Source organism: Thalassophryne amazonica, unplaced genomic scaffold, assembly GCF_902500255.1.
Source record: "Thalassophryne amazonica unplaced genomic scaffold, fThaAma1.1, whole genome shotgun sequence".
Classification (NCBI taxonomy): Eukaryota; Metazoa; Chordata; class Actinopteri; order Batrachoidiformes; family Batrachoididae; genus Thalassophryne; species Thalassophryne amazonica.
Genome location: NW_022986338.1, coordinates 37,760 through 59,177, shown reverse-complemented (window position 1 = coordinate 59,177; position 21,418 = coordinate 37,760). Strand labels below are relative to the sequence as shown.

Genomic DNA, 21,418 nt, shown 5'->3' with positions numbered 1-21,418 from the left:
GAAAAAACACTCAAATGCTGAAGAAATCCTGGCACCGGGATGTTCTGAACTTTGAAAATGGCTGGCACTCAATGAGTTAATGTAGAAACACGTGGACCCTGTTTTAAAGTCTCAAACAGGACCAAAGAATATTACAGTCCGAGAGTTTCAGCATAACAAATGGAAATTTGGAATCACAGACTGAAAGTCCCCAGACGTTGTAGACGTTGTCCTTGTAGAAGATTCTAAATCGAAGATGGTGTACAAAATGTTCAAGTTAAACATGTATTTTCTTTCTAAATGTCTGTACTGAGGCGTGCGAAACACCTGACAAAGATTATCTGGAGGTTCGGAATATTGGAAATGTCAGAAACAAAGACTGTGGCAGATTGTGGTTTGTGGAGTTTAAAAGTAAAGTTTTGTGCCTTTGGGACTTTTTTATCGTCTCCAGAAGGAAATGCTTTGATTATAAGGATGTAGATTTACAGCACTGTGCATCTCAGTCTAAAATATGAAAATCTCAACCTTGTCTCCAGGGTTCAGGTCTAAAACCTGGAGATGGTCACGGTAAAGACTTCCTTATAGAGGTTTGAGACGGCAGCCATTTTGAACACTGTCACATGACAGATTTTTGAGGACTTTCCATTTCTCCGGACCACTCCTGAAAATTTCAGCGTGTTCTGCAGAATGTCCCTGATTCAACCATTTTTGAACTATTGTTTCTCAGCCAAACAGATGTGCCACTGGGTTTGAAGGTTAAAGGTGACACGTTATGGGTGTTTCTGACTGAAACCCAGGACAGAAGGAGACCCCAGTGAGAGCCTGAACCTTAAGGTCCAGATGAGGAGCTGCTGAAGTCAAGTGAAGCCTGTTCCAGGATGCCATAGCTGTTCATGGTCTTCAGCTTCAGCTGGTCCTCGTGGAGCAGGCTCTGGGTCTCTGCGATGGACTCCTTCTTAGCAAACATCTGACTGATCTCCATGAAGGTCTTGTTTTTGGTCTCAGGGATGATGGTGTAGACATACAAGGCCGCAGACAAACAAATGGTGGCAAAGACCAGGTAACAGTAAGCCCCGGCTGACATCTGCTGGAAGGATGTGGGACAGAAAGACAAAAACACATCTGAGATTTAGCATGTGTTACGAGACAGAAAGGCTCTGTGTCTGTGTGTCCTACTGGAATAGTCCTGATCCCAGATCAGGCTGCAGTACATTATATCCACTACTCGTCCACTGAGACACTTTAAAGTCCAGTCTTATCAGGGTGGCGGCTGTCAAAGGGTAGGCAGGGGTCACATTTTTTAAATCCCATCTTGCCATCACTTAAAACTGAGTGATGTTTGGGTTTGTCCTCCTTCTGATTGGCTTCCTGAGGCAGAACACCAAACTCATCCAGTGTGTTCGTTAACTCAACTCATTCTGCCTTTTTCTGGCTGTTTGTCGTGATATTTCTTTCACTCAAATTCCCACAAATGTCTTTTAGTGTCTGTCTCTGTGCCACCACAGCATATGTTGGCACATACGAGGTCTGTCCAAAAAGTATCTGACCTTTTTATTTTTTGCAAAAACCATATGGATTTGAATCACGTGTGATTGCATCAGCCAAGCTTGAACCTACGTGCGCATGCGTGAGTTTTTTCACGCCTGTCGGTTGAGTCATTCGCCTGTGAGCAGGCTTTGTGTGAGCACTGGTCCACCCCTCTTGTTGGATTTTTATTGCGAATAAATCTCTGAACGATTTGGAGCTTTGCTGCATCAAATTTTTTCCAGAAACTGTGAGAGACCTCCAGGTGGACACCATTCTTAAAATTCAAATGGCTTTGAGGGACGATTTTATAGGGATTACACAGATTAAGGAGTGCTCCAGCTGGTTTAAAGACCGCCCACAACTGCTGAGAGCGCGCCGCGCTCCGAGCGCCGATCAACAGGCTGAAACCCTACTGAAACAACCAGATCATTTCCAACGTGAAGGCTTTGTTGATCCGGGACGTCGTCTGACTTTCACAAAAAGGCAGAAGGCATGGACATCAGTACTTTTTCGGCACATTCTACTGTTACAGGAGTTTTTTTCATGGAAAAAGAAGCAGAGGATTGCCCCACCATGCCGCTCATGGCGCGGCCCAAAACCACCTCCGTGTTGGTCTCACAGCACGGCTTTCAGGTGGATTTCAGATGGCTGTCGGTGGCTTTTCAGTCGTGTGAATATCCGAGAAATTGTGCATGAGCTGGACATGGCAGAACATGTCCTGTGAGGCTTCATCACGGTGTTGCTTTGCGCCATGCGGCTCCACCGCGACGCGCGGAATTCCTCCGCACATCTGTCTCAAGTGCTGATGTCCACGTCTTTTCACAATTCCTGTGCTAGTCAGATGACATACCGGATCAAGACAGCGTCCAGTTTAGAAATGAACGGCACATAACACTGTTACAGGAGTTTTTGTCATGGAAAGAGGAGTGGAGTTCCGCGCGTCGCGGTGGAGCCGCATGGCGCAAAGCAACGCCGTGATGAAGCCTCACAGGACATGTTGGGGCATGTCCAGCTCATGCACAATTTCTCGGATAATCACACGACTGAAAAGCAACCGACAGCCGTCTGAAAGCCACCTGAAAGCCGTCCTGTGAGACCAACACGGAGGTGGTTTTATCTCGCGCCATGAGCCGCATGGTGGCGCAATCCTCCGCTTCTTTTTCCATGAAAAAAACTCCTGTAACAGTGGAATGTGCCGAAAAAGTGCTGATATCCCCGCCTTCTGCCTTTTTGTGAAAGTCAGACAACATCCCGGATCAACAAAGCCTTCATGTTGGAAATGATTTGGTTGTTTCAGCGGGATTTGAGCCTGTCGATCGGCGCTCGGAGCGCGGCGCGCTCTCAGCAGCTGTGGGCAGTCTTTAAACCATCTGGATCACTCCTTAATCTGTGTAATCCCCATAAAATTGTCCCTGAAAGCCATATTAATTTTCCGAATGGTGTCCACCTGGAGGTCTCTCACAGTTTCTGGAAAAAATTTGATGCAGCAAAGCTCCAAATCGTTCAGACATTTATTCGCAATAAAAATCCGACGAGGGAGGTGGACCACTGCTCACACAAAGCCTGCTCACAGGCGAATGACTCAACCGACAGGCGTGAAAAAACTCACGCATGCGCACAAAGGTTCAATCTTGGCTGATGCAATCACACGTGATTCAAATCCATATGGTTTTGATAAAAAGGTCTGTTACTTTTTGGACAGACCTCGTATCATGACCAGTGATGCCAGTAAAACATTACTTAGTAACGCGTTACTCTAATCTGACCACTTTTTTCAGTAATGAGTCATCTGACCCGTTAATCTTTCCAACTCAGTAATCAGATTAAAGTTACTTGACTTGGACCAGTTTAATGCTGTGATCGACCCACAATGCAAAATCACAGCATTAAACTGGCCTGTGGGCAGGGAGTCGGGTTCCACTGAACCACCCACTTTGCCGCTTTGAGAGAGCTGCAGCTTTTCATCCTCAGTTTAAAAAAGTCGCCGTCTCTCAAAGTGCCCTGATGACGGCACAACTGCACTGAGCCTTGCAAAGACATTTTAAGGCTTCCCCCCGCCCTTTATTTAAAACTCTGATCCACTCCGTGTGTCTCCTCTCTAGAAACAGCTGATCCGCAACGTCTGAACAACTAACACTTTTTTCCACTCAAATGCACCTAAAGTCTCTTTCTGAGGACGACATGACATAAAAAACACAGATAAAACCTGCCAGTCTGCTTGTGTTTTCTGTATAAATAAACCTTATCCATTCTTCCTGCTCAAACACCAAAGCAGGGGCAAATTCGGATGGAAAGGGGGCGTGGAGTGGGGCAGGGACACAGCCCCCACAACACCCCTAGATCAAAGGTCCACTTTTGAAGCCTGAGATCAATAAAGATTGATCTTATCTTATCTTATTCAATTGAATACACCACAAAGACAAGATATTTAATGTTCAAACTGATAAACTTTATTGTTTTTGTGCAAATATTTGCTCATTTTGAAATGGATGCCTGCAACACGTTTCAAAAAAGCTGGGACAGTGGTATCAAAAGACTGGAAAAGCTGATGAATGCTCAAAGAACCGATTCACAGTTCACAGTTGCAAGTGTGACCGGGGTACCACAGCCGGGCACCAAGCCCTATGGGCCACTACAATCTCCACTGCCAGTGGACAACAAAGAACCAGTAGATATGTTCCATATGGCACATGTGGATCCATCTCCAGTCACAAGTGAAGAAATTGCACGGAAGACAGGCTGGGACCTTATAGGGTCTATGACACGACACTGACAGGCTGGCCAAGTAAGGGTGACCAGTCATTACCGGGCTATTCCAGTCGCCATGATCAGCTCACAGTTCATCAAGGATGCATTTTGTGGGGGGCCAGAGTAATCGTACCACCAAAACTGCAGAATCCTGAGTGTGCTATATGAGGGACACTTAGGTGTAATGAAAATGAAATGTTTGGCACAAAGCTTTGTCTGGTGGCCTGCAATCGATGAACAGCTGGAAGATATGGCCAAGAGATGCAGTAGGTGTCAGCAGACCCAAAAGTCACCAGCAACAGCACCATTACATGTGTGGCAATGGCCTACCAAGCCTTGGCAGTGTGTGCATATCGATTACGCAGGACCTTTCCTTGACCGCATGTACCTGGTTGTGACTGATGCACATTTAAAGTGCCCTGAGGTTTTCCCTAAAAAGAGTGCAACCTCTGCAAAGACAATTGACTTCTTGAGGATATTATTCTCATGAACAGGCCTCCCACATCAAATTGTAAGTGATAATGGAACACCTTTCACTTCTGAAGTATGCCAGCACTTTGTCAGAAAGAATGGGAAACAACACACCAACATTGTACTGTACCACTCAGAAACAAATGGCCAAGCGCAGCAGTTTATCCTGACCTTCAAACAGTCCATTAAGGCCATGGGCAAAGATGTTGGGTCACTACAACAAAAAGATCACAAACTTTCTGCTGGCTTATTGAAACAGCATGCATGCCATAACTGGACAGACTCCAGCCATGCTCTTCCTTGGATGTCTGCTGAGATCACCCTTGGACTTACTGAAACCCAATCTACAGCAACATGTACTGAGGAAGCAGTCTGGCTCAGGTCTACACTCAAAAATGTGACCTCTGAGTACCTTCCATGTGGGACAAGATGTAATTGCCAGAGACGATCACAGCAATGCTCAGAAGTGGCAGTCTGCTACCATCGCATCACAGACTGGACCCTTCACCTACACAGTCAACATTAGCCAGGACCTGGTGTGGCACAGACACGTGGATCAACTGTTGCATGCAGCTGGGCCGACAACCGTGGATGCTGAGCCTACACCTTCTGCTGGTGACCTGAAGCTCTGAGACAAAGTGCGGGAGATTATCATCTCTGAAGATGATACGGCTGGCTCGGTGCCCGACCCACCTGTAGTTCATAGCCCGGCTCTCACCAGCCCACCTGGAGCTCAAAGCTTGACTGTCACCCCTACGCCGGTGAGGCACTACCCAGACAGGATTCTAAGACCTCCAGAAAGACTCGGAGACTGAGAACATGGTATTAGATTTAGGGGGGTTTAAATTAGTTCAGATTTGTTCAAGTTGGGTTAAAAAAAAAAATAATAATAATAATAAAAAACAAACTCTCTTTAGTTATGGGACTGTCAGTGCTGGATGGGAGCAGGGTTATGTTGGGGATTTTTTCACCCTACTGGTCTGGGTTATTGCACATTGATAGTAATGGGTAATGTGTCTTGCACATGAATATGTTCAATGTTCCACAGTAAAGGGAGCCACGAGCTCATGAGAGGGTTGTCTGTCATATGTGCATTATTGTGGCACTTAAGTTGAATGTGTGCATGTAACAGCAACATACACAACAGCATCATTTATTTTTAGCATGCCCAAGCACCATGAGTTCCAGTTATGTACATGTCTGATAATAATAATAATTTCAACAACTAAAATGTGTAGAGAGAATTTAAATGTTAGAAAAATGTTAGAAAGAATTTAATAGTTACATTTATAAACAATGTAGGTGAGATCTGGCCCGTTACAGTGCCGTCAACAGTTAAATATGAGGTCAAGAAAGACGGACTTTATTTAATTTAATTTTTTGTAAAACAATCAAGGAATCAAGGAAATTTTATTGTCATATGCACAGAACAGAAGAACTTTCCTGCACAATGAAATGTGGCTACTGCATTTAACCCATCCTATTTGCCAGTAGGAGCAGAGGTCGCCATTAGGCGCCCGGGGACCAGCTCCAGATGTACATCCCTGCCTTGGTCAACAGCAGGGCTGAGCAAACCAACACTGACCCATAACAAACAACACACATAACACACAACACATAGGCTGGCCCGGTACATAAAACATATATATGAAGCAAAACACGAGTGCATTACACAGCGGCAATGAGGAAAAAAAAAAAAAAATCCCATCAGCACAAAAAACAATAATCACAGAGACAAAACAAGGACACAGGACGACAGCCGAGATTTGAAAGGACCAGTTTATCAGAACACTCCGGAAGGCAGCCAGTTTCGGCGCCGTCGACGGCCTTGTCTGACAGTCTGGGGGGGGAAGGGAACAGCCCTGTGCAGGCTGAGAAAGTCCTGGACAGTCCACAGTTCACGTCAGAGCTGGAGAAGCTGAGGGGAGGGGGGAAGACCAGGGAGCGAGGCTTAAGTGTTGTTCTTCTTCTGAGGAGGAGGTTTCTTATCACAGCGACCTTGAAGTGCAGCTGTATTTGGGGAAGCCAAATGAATAGCCAGATTAACAGACGCCTGAAAGATTCCACAGTTCTGAGAACAGAGTGGCTCTCAATGCATCTGAAATGTAGAATGTGGTCTTCACAGACGGTCATAGCGGGTTTCCAGGGCTGCAATCTTCCTAGAGATGTCATCAAACGCGCGGTTAATCCCCGCCGACTGCGCAGCCACTGCCTTCCCAATCGAATCAATCATATAGGGCAGCTTGGAACGACCAATCAAAGCTGCTTCCACTTTCTTGATTTTCTGGTAAACCAGCAGAGTGCCCGCTCCACACATCAGAAAGCCGGTCACCACCAAGCCGAATATGTACACATCTTCAACGTCCTCCACAGAAAGCATGTAAAGGCACATGACCTGCCATCTCCTCCACGAGTCCATCACATAACCCATCACATGCGTCCCAGCAGGACAGGTCGGGTCCTCCACACCCGAAGGTCTTGTAGAAAAAATAGTGTCAATTGCGTTCAGAGACCACTTTAACAGATCCATTTTTGTCGTTTCCAGAAGAGCAAAGCTGCAGCCTCACAGACAACACGCCACAAAAGCAGGAAAGATAAGGAGGGAGGGAGAAGAGAAAAGTGCGTCCGTCTCGGTCGAGTGCAAGCTGACAAGTACTTATTTTCACTGAAGTCAAGAAAGGGTGACTATAAAGTGAGTATTGACAAAACAGGTTCATCATTTTCATGTTGAGGTGGGGGGGGGGGGGGTGTTGGCATCTGCTGAAAGTAACTAATAAAGTAACTAGTTATCTAACTTAGTTACTTTTAAAATGGAGTAATCAGTAAAGTAACTAAAGCCCCGGTCACACGGCACTAACAAAGGACACCGAATCCAAAACGAAACAAGAAATCTGGACTTATGTTGACTTTCACTTAAATCACTCTGCATTTAATCATTAGTGATCGATCTCTGCTCCCCTCCACAGCATGTCTTTTTCCTGGTTCTCTCCCTCAGCCCCAACCAGTCTCAGCAGAAGACTGCCCCTCCCTGAGCCTGGTTCTGCTGGAGGTTTCTTCCTGTTAAAAGGGAGTTTTTCCTTCCCACTGTTGCCAAGTGCTTGCTCACAGGGGGTCGTTTTGACCGTTGGGGTTTTTCATAATTATTGTATGGCCTTGCCTTACAATATGGAGCGCCTTGGGGCAACTGTTTGTTATGATTTGGCGCTATATAAGAAAAAAGTTGATTGATTGATTGATTTCAGAGACATTGTTTAACTGTCGTCCAGCTTCGTTCCTGCAGCCGGCGCTTCATCAGAGCTTTCAAACTGTTGAAAAATGTGAACGAATCCCGATGACAACCTCAATTCATCCGTATTCCGTTTTGCTTTCTGCCTTGATGGTTCCTCATTGTTTGGGTAGTTCCTGTACCATCAGTGTACCGTTTGATTGTCGTCCAACTTCGTCCAACCTCCCAAGTTCAACGTCTTGCACAAACATTGACGATATGTAAACGGATCAATAACTAAAGATCCGACGAGCTGAACGTGACTCGTCCATGTGTGAGAAGAAAAGCAACGTTTTTATACAGAAACAATAGCGGCAAGAACGTTTGATCAACTACTTTAACTATTTACGCATGTTGCAGCCGTGCCTGGCTGCAACATGCATGTGCACACACACGTTGTCAAGACAGCGCAGCTGCAGTGAGTCTGTGGAGAGCACAGACTCACTGCAGAAATGATCATAGCTGGCGCTCAGTCTGATACCCGCTGACGTCATCATGAATGTTTTGTTTTGATTTTGTTTAAAGCGTCAAGGTCGCCATTCGCTTCATTTTTCTTTTGTTACTTTGGGTTTCGTTTCAGTCTTTTATGCACTCTGATCATCCAGGCTCATTCGTCCACTTTTTCTTGACGATTTGTGACTTTGGGACCGTTTTCCTTCATTCAGCTCACGCCGTGTGCCGTGTGCCGTGTGCCGTGTGAAGGGGCCATAAGTTACTTTTTCAAGGAGTACTCAGTAATCAGTAATTGGATTACTTTTTCAAAGTAACTGTGGCAACGCTGATCATGACAAATGTCCTCATTAACAAACCCGACTGTTGTGCTCTTGACTGACGATGCCGTGTTGTACATCTGGGAATAGCATTATGGGAAGAATAAGATGGCAGCATGTGGAGTCACAGCGGCTCTGTGCGCTCACTTTTAGCACTTTGTTTTATTGTTTGTTATGTACGTCCTAATTATCTTAGCTACTTTCTGTTGAGGTAACACCACCTACAGCCAACACCATCTTTTAAAAATTGCAGTTTCGTGTGAGAGGAGTATCACAGTGGAGTCTTCTTGTTCTTTCATCATCCCAGTACACATAGCAAGAGACCCCGGCTCTCCGTGGATCACCTTCCCAGTGGGAAGGAAGTGGAGGCTGCGCAGGGAGTGCAAACAGAAGCAGGGATGAAGAGCCGGCGGGCTAGCTAGGCTACAGAAGCGGCCACACAAACCACCACATCCCAGCCTCTCCCTCGCCAACGTAAGACCCCTCTCCAATAAAATGGACACATCGAGGCTGCAGGCGGCTTCAGATAACTTCACCACAGACTGCTGTGTCCTAGTCTTCACAGAAACTTGGCTACACTCATCCATCCCAGACTCGGCTATCGAGTTAGCATGCTATTCAATGTGGCGCCTCGACAGGACCAGTGACTCTGGTAAGAACAGAGGAGGAGGGTTCTGTTTGTACATCCACAACTGGAGTAAGAACACAGTGACAGCAGCCAGCTGCTGTTCCCAGACCTGGAATATTTGACTTTTAAATGCCGACTGTTTTACCTTCCTCACAACTTTACTAGAGTCTTGCTAACTGCTGCTTACATTCCACTGGATGCTAATGCTAACTTGGCCCTTGGACTTTTACACAGCAGCATCAGCCTGCAGGTGAACTGACACCCAGACGCGGTGCACATTATCACGGGCGATTGTAATCATGTCATTAAACTCAGTCAGGCTTCATTAACATATCAAATGTGCCACAAGAGGAGAAAACACACTGGACAAAGTTTACACCAACATTATTAGATGCTACAGGGTGGGACCTGCACCACATACAGGACAGTCAGACCACATCTCTCTGCAACTCATCCCTGCATGTACCCTACTCCAGAAATCCACCCCCACCACCAGTAAGACGGTGAAAACACGGCCAGACAGGGCAGGACGGCTTCAACAGCACTGACTCGGACGTCTTTGAGGATGAGGACCTGGATGTGTTTCCGGACACTGTACTGCGCAACATTAAGAACTGTATAGATACGCTCACAGTGGAGAAACACATCCAGGTCAGAAACCCTGGATGACCAGGGAGGTGACGCAGCTTCTGAGGGAGAGAAACTCCACCTTCAGAGCTGGTGATAGGGCTCTCTACAGCACAGCCCACGCCAACCTGAAGAGAGGCATCAGGAAGACCAAAGAGGACTTCAGGAGGAGGATCCACGACCACCTGGACACCAACAACAGCAGGCAGGCATCGACGGGCATCCAGCACCTCACCAACTACAAATCCGGTGTCGCCACATGCATCATTAGCGGCGGTTCACGGATTAAAACATCGTTAAAAACTGCACTCCAGTCATCATCTAGCTCAGTGACACATACCTGAAGCTTTGGTACAACAGTCACTTCCATATAAAGTCATGCGTCACAGTTGAGTTTCTGCTTCAAACTGACTTTAGAATGATTTAAGAGGTTTTACTTTGTCATCTGAAGGTTAATAATCACATTAATCCACGTGTCCGCTTTGGGTGAAGAGACTCCGTCTTAGACGATTGGCAGAGCTCTGAAATGACACATGCACCGATTTTTAAGGGCGGACCATTCGGTCTGCAACGCCGGCATCAGAGCTGCTGAACGTGACGCCGTATTGGCAGAAGAGTTAAATCTCTTCTTTGTTCGCTTTGAGACTGTGACACCAGGAGCAGCCACGTCACCGTCAAAGCCAGGAGCAACTTCAGGGTGTTGGAGCACGAGGTGAGGTGCACACTGAGGGGTGTCAACCCACGCAAAGCAACAGGCCCAGATGCCATCTCCAGATGGGTGCTGACAGACTGTGCAGACCAGCTTGCCGGTCCCTGACACAGTCTGCTGTCCTGTCACACCTGAAGACCTCCATCATAGTCCCCCTACTCAAGAATCCTCCATAACCAGCTTCAGTGATGACCGGCCTGTTGCACAGTGTTTTGAAAAACTGGTTAGAAGTCACATCAAGTCATCATCATTCCTAACCCCACTTTAGACCCACAGCAATTCACTTACAAGGCCAACAGGTCAACAGAGGATGCTGTGACCTCTGCCCTCCACACCACACTGACCCACATGGACCAACAAGGTAACTACAGCCGTCTTCTCTTCGTGGATTATAGTTCAGCATTCAACACCATCCTCCCCCACGGCCTCGTGAGGAACCTGCTGAACATCAGTCTACCTCAGTCCACATGTCTATGGATTAAGGACTTTCTGTCAGGTGGCTCACAGAGAGTCAGGATTGGCCCCCACATATCCACAGCTCTCACACTCAGCACCGGTTCCCCTCAGGGCTGCGTGCTGTGCCCGCTGCTCTTCACCCTCTACACCTCTGACTGCACCCCGTCCACACCAGCAACACCTTCATTAAGTATGTGGATGACACCACAGTGGTCGACTGTATCACTGGAGGAGAAGAGTCCGCCTACTGGAAGGAGGTGGACCAGCTGACAGTGTAAAAGTAAGTCCCTTCGGCTGCTCCCTTGTTTGCACTTGGGGTCGCCACAGCAAATCCAAGGTGGATCTGCATGTTGAATTGGCACAAGTTTTACGCCGGATGCCCTTCCTGATGCAACTCCACATTACATGGAGAAATGTGGCAGGGGTGGGATTTGAACCCGGAACCTTCTGAACTGAAACCAAGCGCATTAACCACTTGGCCACCAGTTGACAGTGTGGTGTAGAGAAAATAACCTGCTCCTGAACACATCCAAATAGACTGAAAAAGTTTCTACCCAACTGCTGTTAGAGCTTTGAATGCCACTGGAACCAAACAGCCAGGTCACATGACACACTGGAAATGAGGGAAATATTTATGTGTTTATATCCACATATATATATTGTTTGTACAAACTTTTCTCTTTTTAAATGTAATCTCTTTTTTTCCATTACATTCTTATAATTTTTTTCTTTTTTAAATTTGGGCTTTGAACATACCTTTTTCATTCTGTTAAATTTTATATTTATTTTCTTTTCTTCCCCACACCTTTTACATCTGCATGTGGTTTACTCAGATTTACAGATGTGCTCATAAGTTTACATCCCTTGGCAGATTTTTTGTTTTTTGGCCATTTTTCAGAGAATATGAATGATAACACTCATGGTCAGTGGTTGGCTGAAGCCAATTATTGTCACACAACTGTGTTTATACAGTTATCCAGCGTCACGATGAAGTGGTACAGAGGAGGATTTTCCTAAAAAGAACACCTGAAAGTTCAGCTACAAATTGCTGGAAGGTACATCTGAGATACAAGTTTAGAATTGATCTGTTTTGGTGAAAGAAAGTCCTTGTCCACTCTCCTCCACGATGAAGTTCATCTCTAACTTGTCAACTAGTGCAGATAACATTCTGATTATTGGTGACTTTAACATTCATATAAATAAGTCTTCTGATCCCCTCTGCAAATCATTTAGGGAAATTGTGGATGCATTAAAATTTCAGCAATGCATTCAGGATTCGACGCAGATCAGTGAAAATACCCTGGATTTGGTTCTCGCACATGGTATTGCTGTCACAAATACTGACATCATGCCTGTTACATCAGTGGTCTCTGATCACTCACTTATTAGGTTTACAGCTTCACTGCCGTGTGTAGTGGAACAACAACCTTATATATCACTGCGGCGATGCATCAACTCCTCAACTAAGACTGAACTTGAAGCTAGACTGCCTGATGTCTTAACTTCACGTTTGGCAAATACCCAATCAGTAGACAGTCTTGTGGATAGTTTAAACTCAGTGCTCAACACTACACTCGACATGATTGTGCCACCTTTATTAAAACCACGCCCCCAAAAAAGAGTCACCTTGGGACAATGATTACCTGTGTGACCTCAAAAATAAGGTTAGAAGTCTAGAACAGAAATGGCATAGTTCAAAATTAGAAGTATTCCACCTTGCGTGGCGTGATGCTATCTTAGACTATAAGCATGCATTACTGGCTACAAAGTGGACCTATTACTCTGATTTGATCAACAAAAACAAGCATAACTCAAAGTTCTTGTTTGACACGGTGGCACTGTATTACCTAGATTTACAGAATTTGACAGTATCTCACTAGGCATGCTGACGAAACTCGTAATGTCAACAAAAAGCACTACCTGCTTATTTGATCCTATACCAACAAAACTGTTTAAGGACCTGTGGCCCACTCTTGGGCCGACTGTGCTGGAAATTATGAATCTTTCTTTAACTTCTGGATCTGTTCCTAAATGTTTCAAATCTGCAGTGATTAAACCGTTACTTAAGAAACTTAATCTTGACCCTAGTGTATTGAAAAATTATAGGCCAATATCAAATCTATCATTTTGCTCTAAAAATTTGGAAAAAGTGGTTTCGCAGCAGTTTGTGGACTATCTTACTGAGAACAATCTTTTTGATCCACTGCAGTCTGCTTTTAGAAAATATCATTCCACAGAGACGGCTCTCACTAAAGTGGTGAATGATCTTCTGCTTACAGTGGACTCGATCACCACTACGGTTCTTCCTTTATATAGCACCCCTTGGGCACATATTGCCGCGTTTTGGGATTACCTTTCACTGCTATGCTGATGGTACTCAGTTATACATGCTGATAACTGCTGGTAATCTCATTCACATAAATTTCTTAGAAGATTGCCTTGCATCAGTGAGAAGCTGGATGTCTAGAAACTTCCTACTTTTAAACTCTGATAAGAGTGAAATGATTGTTCTTGGTTCAGTGAGACATCAGCATCAATTTGACCAGCTAATGGTTAGCCTAAGCTCGTGTATCATACATCACACGGACAAAGTGAGGAACCTCGGGGTAATTTTTGATCCTACGTTGTCCTTTGACCTCCACATTAGAGATATTATGAGGACTGCTTTCTTCTACCTGCGAAATATATCGAAGATTCGTCCCATCCTGTCTATTGCTCCATCTAGAGATGGGTGTGGTGTCTGTTCCAGAAACCGTCCTGTGCACCGCCAACATTTCCAATATATTTGTTTTGCGAATTGTTCTGTAATTTGTGTCTGTATCATGGCCCAAGTAGAGGGTCACCCCTTTGAGTCTGGTCTGCTTGAGGTTTCTTCCTCAGAGGGAGTTTTTCCTTACCACTGTTGCTCTGGGGGTTAGTAAGATTAGACTTTACTGTGTGAAGCACCTTGAGGCAACTCTGTTGTGATTTGGCACTATATAAATGAAAATAAACTGAATTCAACTCAATCAATCAACTTTTTTCTTGTATAGCGCCAAATCACAACAAACAGTTGCCCCAAGGCGCTCCACATTGCAAGGCAAGGCCATACAATAATTATGAAACACAGTCTACGTCTAAAGCAACATAACCAAGGGATGGTCCAGGGTCACCCGATCCAGCCCTAACTATAAGCCTTAGCGAAAAGGAAAGTTTTAAGCCTAATCTTAAAAGTAGAGAGGGTATCTGTCTCCCTGATCTGAATTGGGAGCTGGTTCCACAGGAGAGGAGCCTGAAAGCTGAAGGCTCTGCCTCCCATTCTACTCTTACAAACCCTAGGAACTACAAGTAAGCCCGCAGTCTGAGAGCGAAGCGCTCTAATGGGGTAATATGGTACTATGAGGTCCCTAAGATAAGATGGGACCTGATTATTCAAAACCTTATAAGTAAGAAGAAGAATTTTAAATTCTATTCTAGCATTAACAGGAAGCCAATGAAGGGAGGCCAACACGGGTGAGATATGCTCTCTCCTGCTAGTCCCCGTCAGTACTCTAGCTGCAGCATTCTGAACCAACTGAAAGCTTTTTAGGGAACTTTTAGGACAACCTGATAATAATGAATTACAATAGTCCAGCCTAGAGGAAACAAATGCATGAATTAGTTTTTCAGCATCACTCTGAGACAAGACCTTTCTGATTTTAGAGATATTGCGTAAATGCAAAAAGGCAGTCCTACATATTTGTTTAATATGCGCTTTGAATGACATATCCTGATCAAAAATAACTCCAAGATTTCTCACAGTATTACTAGAGATCAGGGAAATGCCATCCAGAGTAACGATCTGGTTAGACACCATGCTTCTAAGATTTGTGGGGCCAAGTACAATAACTTCAGTTTTATCTGAGTTTAAAAGCAGGAAATTAGAGGTCATCCATGTCTTTATGTCTGTAAGACAATCCTGCAGTTTAGCTAATTGGTGCGTATCCTCTGGCTTCATGGATAGATAAAGCTGGGTATCATCTGCGTAACAATGAAAATTTAAGCAATACCGTCTAATAATACTGCCCAAGGGAAGCATGTATAAAGTGAATAAAATTGGTCCTAGCACAGAACCTTGTGGAACTCCATAATTAACTTTAGTCTGTGAAGAAGATTCCCCATTTACATGAACAAACTGTAATCTATTAGACAAATATGATTCAAACCACCGCAGCGCAATGCCTTTAATACCTATGACATGCTCTAATCTCTGTAATAAAATTTTATGGTCAACAGTATCAAAAGCAGCACTGAGGAAATTTTCAGCACATTGAAATCGAAATCGAAATCTGGGTCCTTTCTATTGTCATTATAATTTAAAAAGAGGAAACACAGCTGTCTGACTATAACTGGCTTCACACGACCACTAACCATGAGAGGAAAAAACTTTTTGTGTTATCATAGATAATTGGCAAAGCTTCTGGGGAAAACCTGGTCTTGTTAGGAGAGATGGCATCCATCCCACTTTGGATGGAGCAGCTCTCATTTCTAGAAATCTGGCCAATTTTCTTAAATCCTCCAAACCGTGACTATCCAGCGTTGGGACCAGGAAGCAGAGTTGTAGTCTTACACACCTCTCTGCAGCTTCTCTCCCCCTGCCATCCCCTCATTACCCCATCCCCGTAGAGACGGTGCCTGCTCCCAGACCACCAATAACCAGCAAAAATCTATTTAAGCATAAAAATTCAAAAAGAAAAAATAATATAGCACCTTCAACTGCACCACAGACTAAAACAGTTAAATGTGGTCTGTTAAACATTAGGTCTCTTTCTTCTAAGTCCCTGTTAGTAAATGATATAATAATTGATCAACATATTGATTTATTCTGCCTTACAGAAACCTGGTTACAGCAGGATGAATATGTTAGTTTAAATGAGTCAACACCCCCGAGTCACACTAACTGTCAGAATGCTCGTAGCACGGGCCGGGGCGGAGGATTAGCAGCAATCTTCTATTCCAGCTTATTAATTAATCAAAAACCCAGACAGAGCTTTAATTCATTTGAAAGCTTGACTCTTAGTCTTGTCCATCCAAATTGGAAGTCCCAAAAACCAGTTTTATTTGTTATTATCTATCGTCCACCTGGTCGTTACTGTGAGTTTCTCTGTGAATTTTCAGACCTTTTGTCTGACTTAGTGCTTAGCTCAGATAAGATAATTATAGTGGGCGATTTTAACATCCACACAGATGCTGAGAATGACAGCCTCAACACTGCATTTAATCTATTATTAGACTCTATTGGCTTTGCTCAAAAAGTAAATGAGTCCACCCACCACTTTAATCATATCTTAGATCTTGTTCTGACTTATGGTATGGAAATAGAAGACTTAACAGTATTCCCTGAAAACTCCCTTCTGTCTGATCATTTCTTAATAACATTTACATTTACTCTGATGGACTACCCAGCAGTAGGGAATAAGTTTCATTACACTAGAAGTCTTTCAGAAGCGCTGTAACTAGGTTTAAGGATATGATTCCTTCTTTATGTTCTCTAATGCCATATACCAACACAGTGCAGAGTAGCTACCTAAACTCTGTAAGTGAGATAGAGTATCTCGTCAATAGTTTTACATCCTCATTGAAGACAACTTTGGATGCTGTAGCTCCTCTAAAAAAGAGAGCTTTAAATCAGAAGTGCCTGACTCCGTGGTATAACTCTCAAACTCGTAGCTTAAAGCAGATAACCCGTAAGTTGGAGAGGATATGGCGTCTCACTAATTTAGAAGATCTTCACTTAGCCTGGAAAAAGAGTCTGTTGCTCTATAAAAAAGCCCTCCGTAAAGCTAGGACATCTTTCTACTCATCACTAATTGAAGAAAATAAGAACAACCCCAGGTTTCTTTTCAGCACTGTAGCCAGGCTGACAAAGAGTCAGAGCTCTATTGAGCTGAGTATTCCATTAACTTTAACTAGTAATGACTTCATGACTTTCTTTGCTAACAAAATTTTAACTATTAGAGAAAAAATTACTCATAACCATCCCAAAGACGTATCGTTATTTTTGGCTGCTTTCAGTGATGCCTGTATTTGGTTAGACTCTTTCTCTCCGATTGTTCTGTCTGAGTTATTTTCATTAGTTACTTCATCCAAACCATCAACATGTTTATTAGACCCCATTCCTACCAGGCTGCTCAAGGAAGCCCTACCATTATTTAATGCTTCGATCTTAAATATGATCAATCTATCTTTGTTAGTTGGCTATGTACCACAGGCTTTTAAGGTGGCAGTAATTAAACCATTACTTAAAAAGCCATCACTTGACCCAGCTATCTTAGCTAATTATAGGCCAATCTCCAACCTTCCTTTTCTCTCAAAAATTCTTGAAAGGGTAGTTGTAAAACAGCTAACTGATCATCTGCAGAGGAATGGTCTATTTGAAGAGTTTCAGTCAGGTTTTAGAATTCATCATAGTACAGAAACAGCATTAGTGAAGGTTACAAATGATCTTCTTATGGCCTCGGACAGTGGACTCATCTCTGTGCTTCTTCTGTTAGACCTCAGTGCTGCTTTTGATACTGTTGACCATAAAATTTTATTACAGAGATTAGAGCATGCCATAGGTATTAAAGGCACTGCGCTGCGGTGGTTTGAATCATATTTGTCTAATAGATTACAATTTGTTCATGTAAATGGGGAATCTTCTTCACAGACTAAAGTTAATTATGGAGTTCCACAAGGTTCTGTGCTAGGACCAATTTTATTCACTTTATACATGCTTCCCTTGGGCAGTATTATTAGACGGTATTGCTTAAATTTTCATTGTTACGCAGATGATACCCAGCTTTATCTATCCATGAAGCCAGAGGACACACACCAATTAGCTAAACTGCAGGATTGTCTTACAGACATAAAGACATGGATGACCTCTAATTTCCTGCTTTTAAACTCAGATAAAACTGAAGTTATTGTACTTGGCCCCACAAATCTTAGAAACATGGTGTCTAACCAGATCGTTACTCTGGATGGCATTACCCTGACCTCTAGTAATACTGTGAGAAATCTTGGAGTCATTTTTGATCAGGATATGTGTTAAAGATTTTGTATATATGTTATCACTGTTAAACGTTTGTACATTTGTCTTCTTTCTCATGAGAACGGTGTTGTGCTGTTTTGCACTTCACCCTGAGAACGTACGTGTTATTCAACCTTGTTTTAGCTTTGTCTTCTTTCTCATGAGAACGGAGATGTGCTGTTTTGCACCTGTCTTAATGCAATCCTGAGAATTCAATTTTGTTTTAGCACTCTGGGGTCAATCTGAGCTGGGAATGAAGGACTGGATGTACTTATTGTTATAACATAACTTTGTTTTCGCAGCCTCTAACGACTGGGAGCAAGAGAACGTTTTGACTATTGTGATGTGGTGTTTAGTGTGAAGGAGTGTGGAAGACAGGACACTTCAGGCAGATGCAGAACAGCTGATACCTGCAACAGACGAACGAGATGTGCTGACCTGAAGTGTTCTTCCTTACAGCTGCACTTGACGTATGCGTTTATGTTATGGGAAGAAACTTGTCTTGCGTCATTACCCCCACCCTTAGGACAAGTTTCTTGTTTATGTGATGAGGGCGTCTCTTAATAAAAAGAGCGGAAAAGCAGGCCAGACTTTAGTGTAGCCTTGGTGTACAGATTCATTTCCTGTGAAAAAGGCTCCGCCCTCAGTGGGGTGGAGAATGATTCAAGATCTGCAGGCAGTAAATGCTGCTGTGATTAAAAGAGCACCATGTGTCCCAGATCCACACACCTTGTTAAATTCGCTGAGACCAAATTCTAATAGTTTCTCAGTAATTGACATAAGTAATGCATTTTTCTCTGTGCCAGTACACCCAGATAGTCAATTCTGGTTTGCTTTTACCTTTAAAGGGCAACGATATACATTCACCAGATTACCGCAGGGTTACGCAGAGAGTCCAACTATTTATTCTCAAGTCATGTCAGCATGTTTAGCCAATTTCGTTCCACCGGCAGATAGCCAACTATTAGTGTATGTTGATGACATTTTGATTGCCTCTGACACACGAGAAAACTGCATAACTGACACAGTAGCATTATTATGTTTCTTATTTGACAATGGCCGCAGAGTGAGTAGAAACAAAGTTCAGTTGTGTAGGGATAAAGTAAAATATTTAGGACATGAGTTATCAGCCACAGGGCGCACGATCCTGTCTGATAGGAAGGAAGCAATTTTGCACGCTCCAAAACCACAAACCAAAAAGCAGATGATGTCATTTCTTGGATTGACAAATTACTGCAGGGCATGGATTCCTTGCTATGCAGAGTTGACTAGTCCACTTTCTGATTTGATGTACAAAGATGATATTTCAATGTCAACCGTGTTGGAATGGAACAAAGATGCTGAGGAAGCCTTTGTAAAAGTAAAACAAACATTAGTGTCATCCACAGTTTTGGCACTACCAGATTATAGTAAACCATTTACTCAAACAGTTGATTGTAAGAATAAGTTCATGACTAGTGTTTTGGTTCAAGTGTATGGCTCAAAATTGAGGCCAGTTGCCTACTACTCATCTAAATTGGATGCAGTAGCAAGTGCTTTACCACCATGCGTACAGGCTGTTGTTGCGGCCTCTATGGCTGTTCAAAGTAGCAGTAATGTTGTTCTATTCCATCAGTTGACATTGAAAGTTCCACATGCAGTCTCTGCACTTTTGTTGCAGACAAACATGAGCCTTTTGTCCCCAGCAAGACATCTTTCGTGCATGTCCTTGCTATTATCACAGCCACACCTTACGATAGAGCGCTGTACAACATTGAATCCCTCCACATTGATACCTGAGGATGGTGAGCCGCACAATTGTCTTGATGTAGCAACAGTTTGTACAAAAGCACGCCCAGACCTCCGGGACACACCCATCCCAAACAGTACAGTCGTGTATGTGGATGGTTCTTCCACCAAAAATGCTTATGGACAAACACAATCTGGATATGCTGTCGTCACAAATTCAGAAGTATTAGATTCTGCTTCATTGCCATCGTCATTTTCAGCACAAGCAGCTGAATTAGTTGCTTTAACTGCAGCTTGCTATCTGTTTCAAGGTACGGCCGTATCAATTTATACAGACAGCCAGTACGCTTTCAGCACAGTGCATGTGTTTGCAAAACTGTGGGAAGAGCGTGGAATGGTGACATCATCTGGAAAGCCAGTGACTCATGCCACTCTCCTAACTGCCCTACTGCAAGCTGTGAAGTTGCCTCAACAAATTGCTATATGCAAATGTGCGGCTCACACTAAAGGCTCTGACAGTGTTTCAAAAGGAAATGATTTTGCTGACAGAGTAGCAAAAGAGGCAGCAGCAGCTTCTTCTATTTTTGTTATACAGGAAACAACTCCAGATTTGTATATAGGTCGTACACTGCTTGCTGATATGCAACAGCAGGCAACAGACAGAGAAAAACAAATGTGGATAGCTAAAGGCGCTACGTATGCAAATGACTTGTACGTATGACCACAAAAGAAACCCATATTGCCAAAAAATATGTTTAAATGGGCAGCTATTATGAGCCATGGCGTGACGCATGTCTCATCAGGGGGTATGATATCGCAATTGCAATCTATGTTTTGTCTTTATGGGTTCGATGCATATGCAAAACAGCATTGTAGAGCATGCATGATATGTGCAAAACACAACTCACAAGGCAATTTGAGACCCCAAAGAGGTAAATTTCCAACACCACAATATCCCTTTCAAGTGATTCATATGGATTATATACAGCTGAGTAAACATGAAGGGAAGGAATTTTGTTTAGTCATAATTGATGCCTTCTCAAAATGGGTAGAATTGTTCCCTACAAAACATGCAGATTCACTTACAGTGGCTAAAGCATTATGCAAAGACATCATTCCACGATTTGGAATACCAGAAACAGTCTATTCAGATAATGGAGCGCATTTTGTTAATGCAATAGTGCAATACGTAGGAGAAGCACTACAGGTTAATCTCAAAAATCATTGTGCTTATCATCCACAAAGCGCCGGATTAGTGGAAAGGATGAATGGAACAGTAAAAAACAGACTTAGAAAGACAATGGAGGAAACAGGCAGACCATGGACACATTGTGTAGATTTGGTAAAAATGTATATAAACATAACTAGTACCATGGGGTTGACACCGTATGAAACATTGTTTGGCAGAAAATATCGATTGCCATATTATGGACAAATTTGGGATGTACCTGAGGAAGCCAATTTGGCGGATTACATGAGA

The 21,418-nt window shown here is 43.6% G+C and overlaps 1 protein-coding gene across 1 annotated transcript in view; it reads right to left on the bottom strand.

Annotated features, from left to right (window-relative positions):
• Positions 1–807: 807 nt before the first annotated feature.
• The window catches only part of LOC117506092 (solute carrier family 2, facilitated glucose transporter member 9-like), a 36,750-nt gene continuing 16,139 nt past the window's right edge, over positions 808–21,418 (bottom strand). Inside the window, exon 6 of the mRNA XM_034165607.1 lies at positions 808–1,063. Within this exon, the coding sequence (XP_034021498.1) occupies positions 809–1,063 (255 nt within the window). The 3' untranslated portion in view covers position 808. The remainder of the gene's footprint in view (positions 1,064–21,418) is intronic.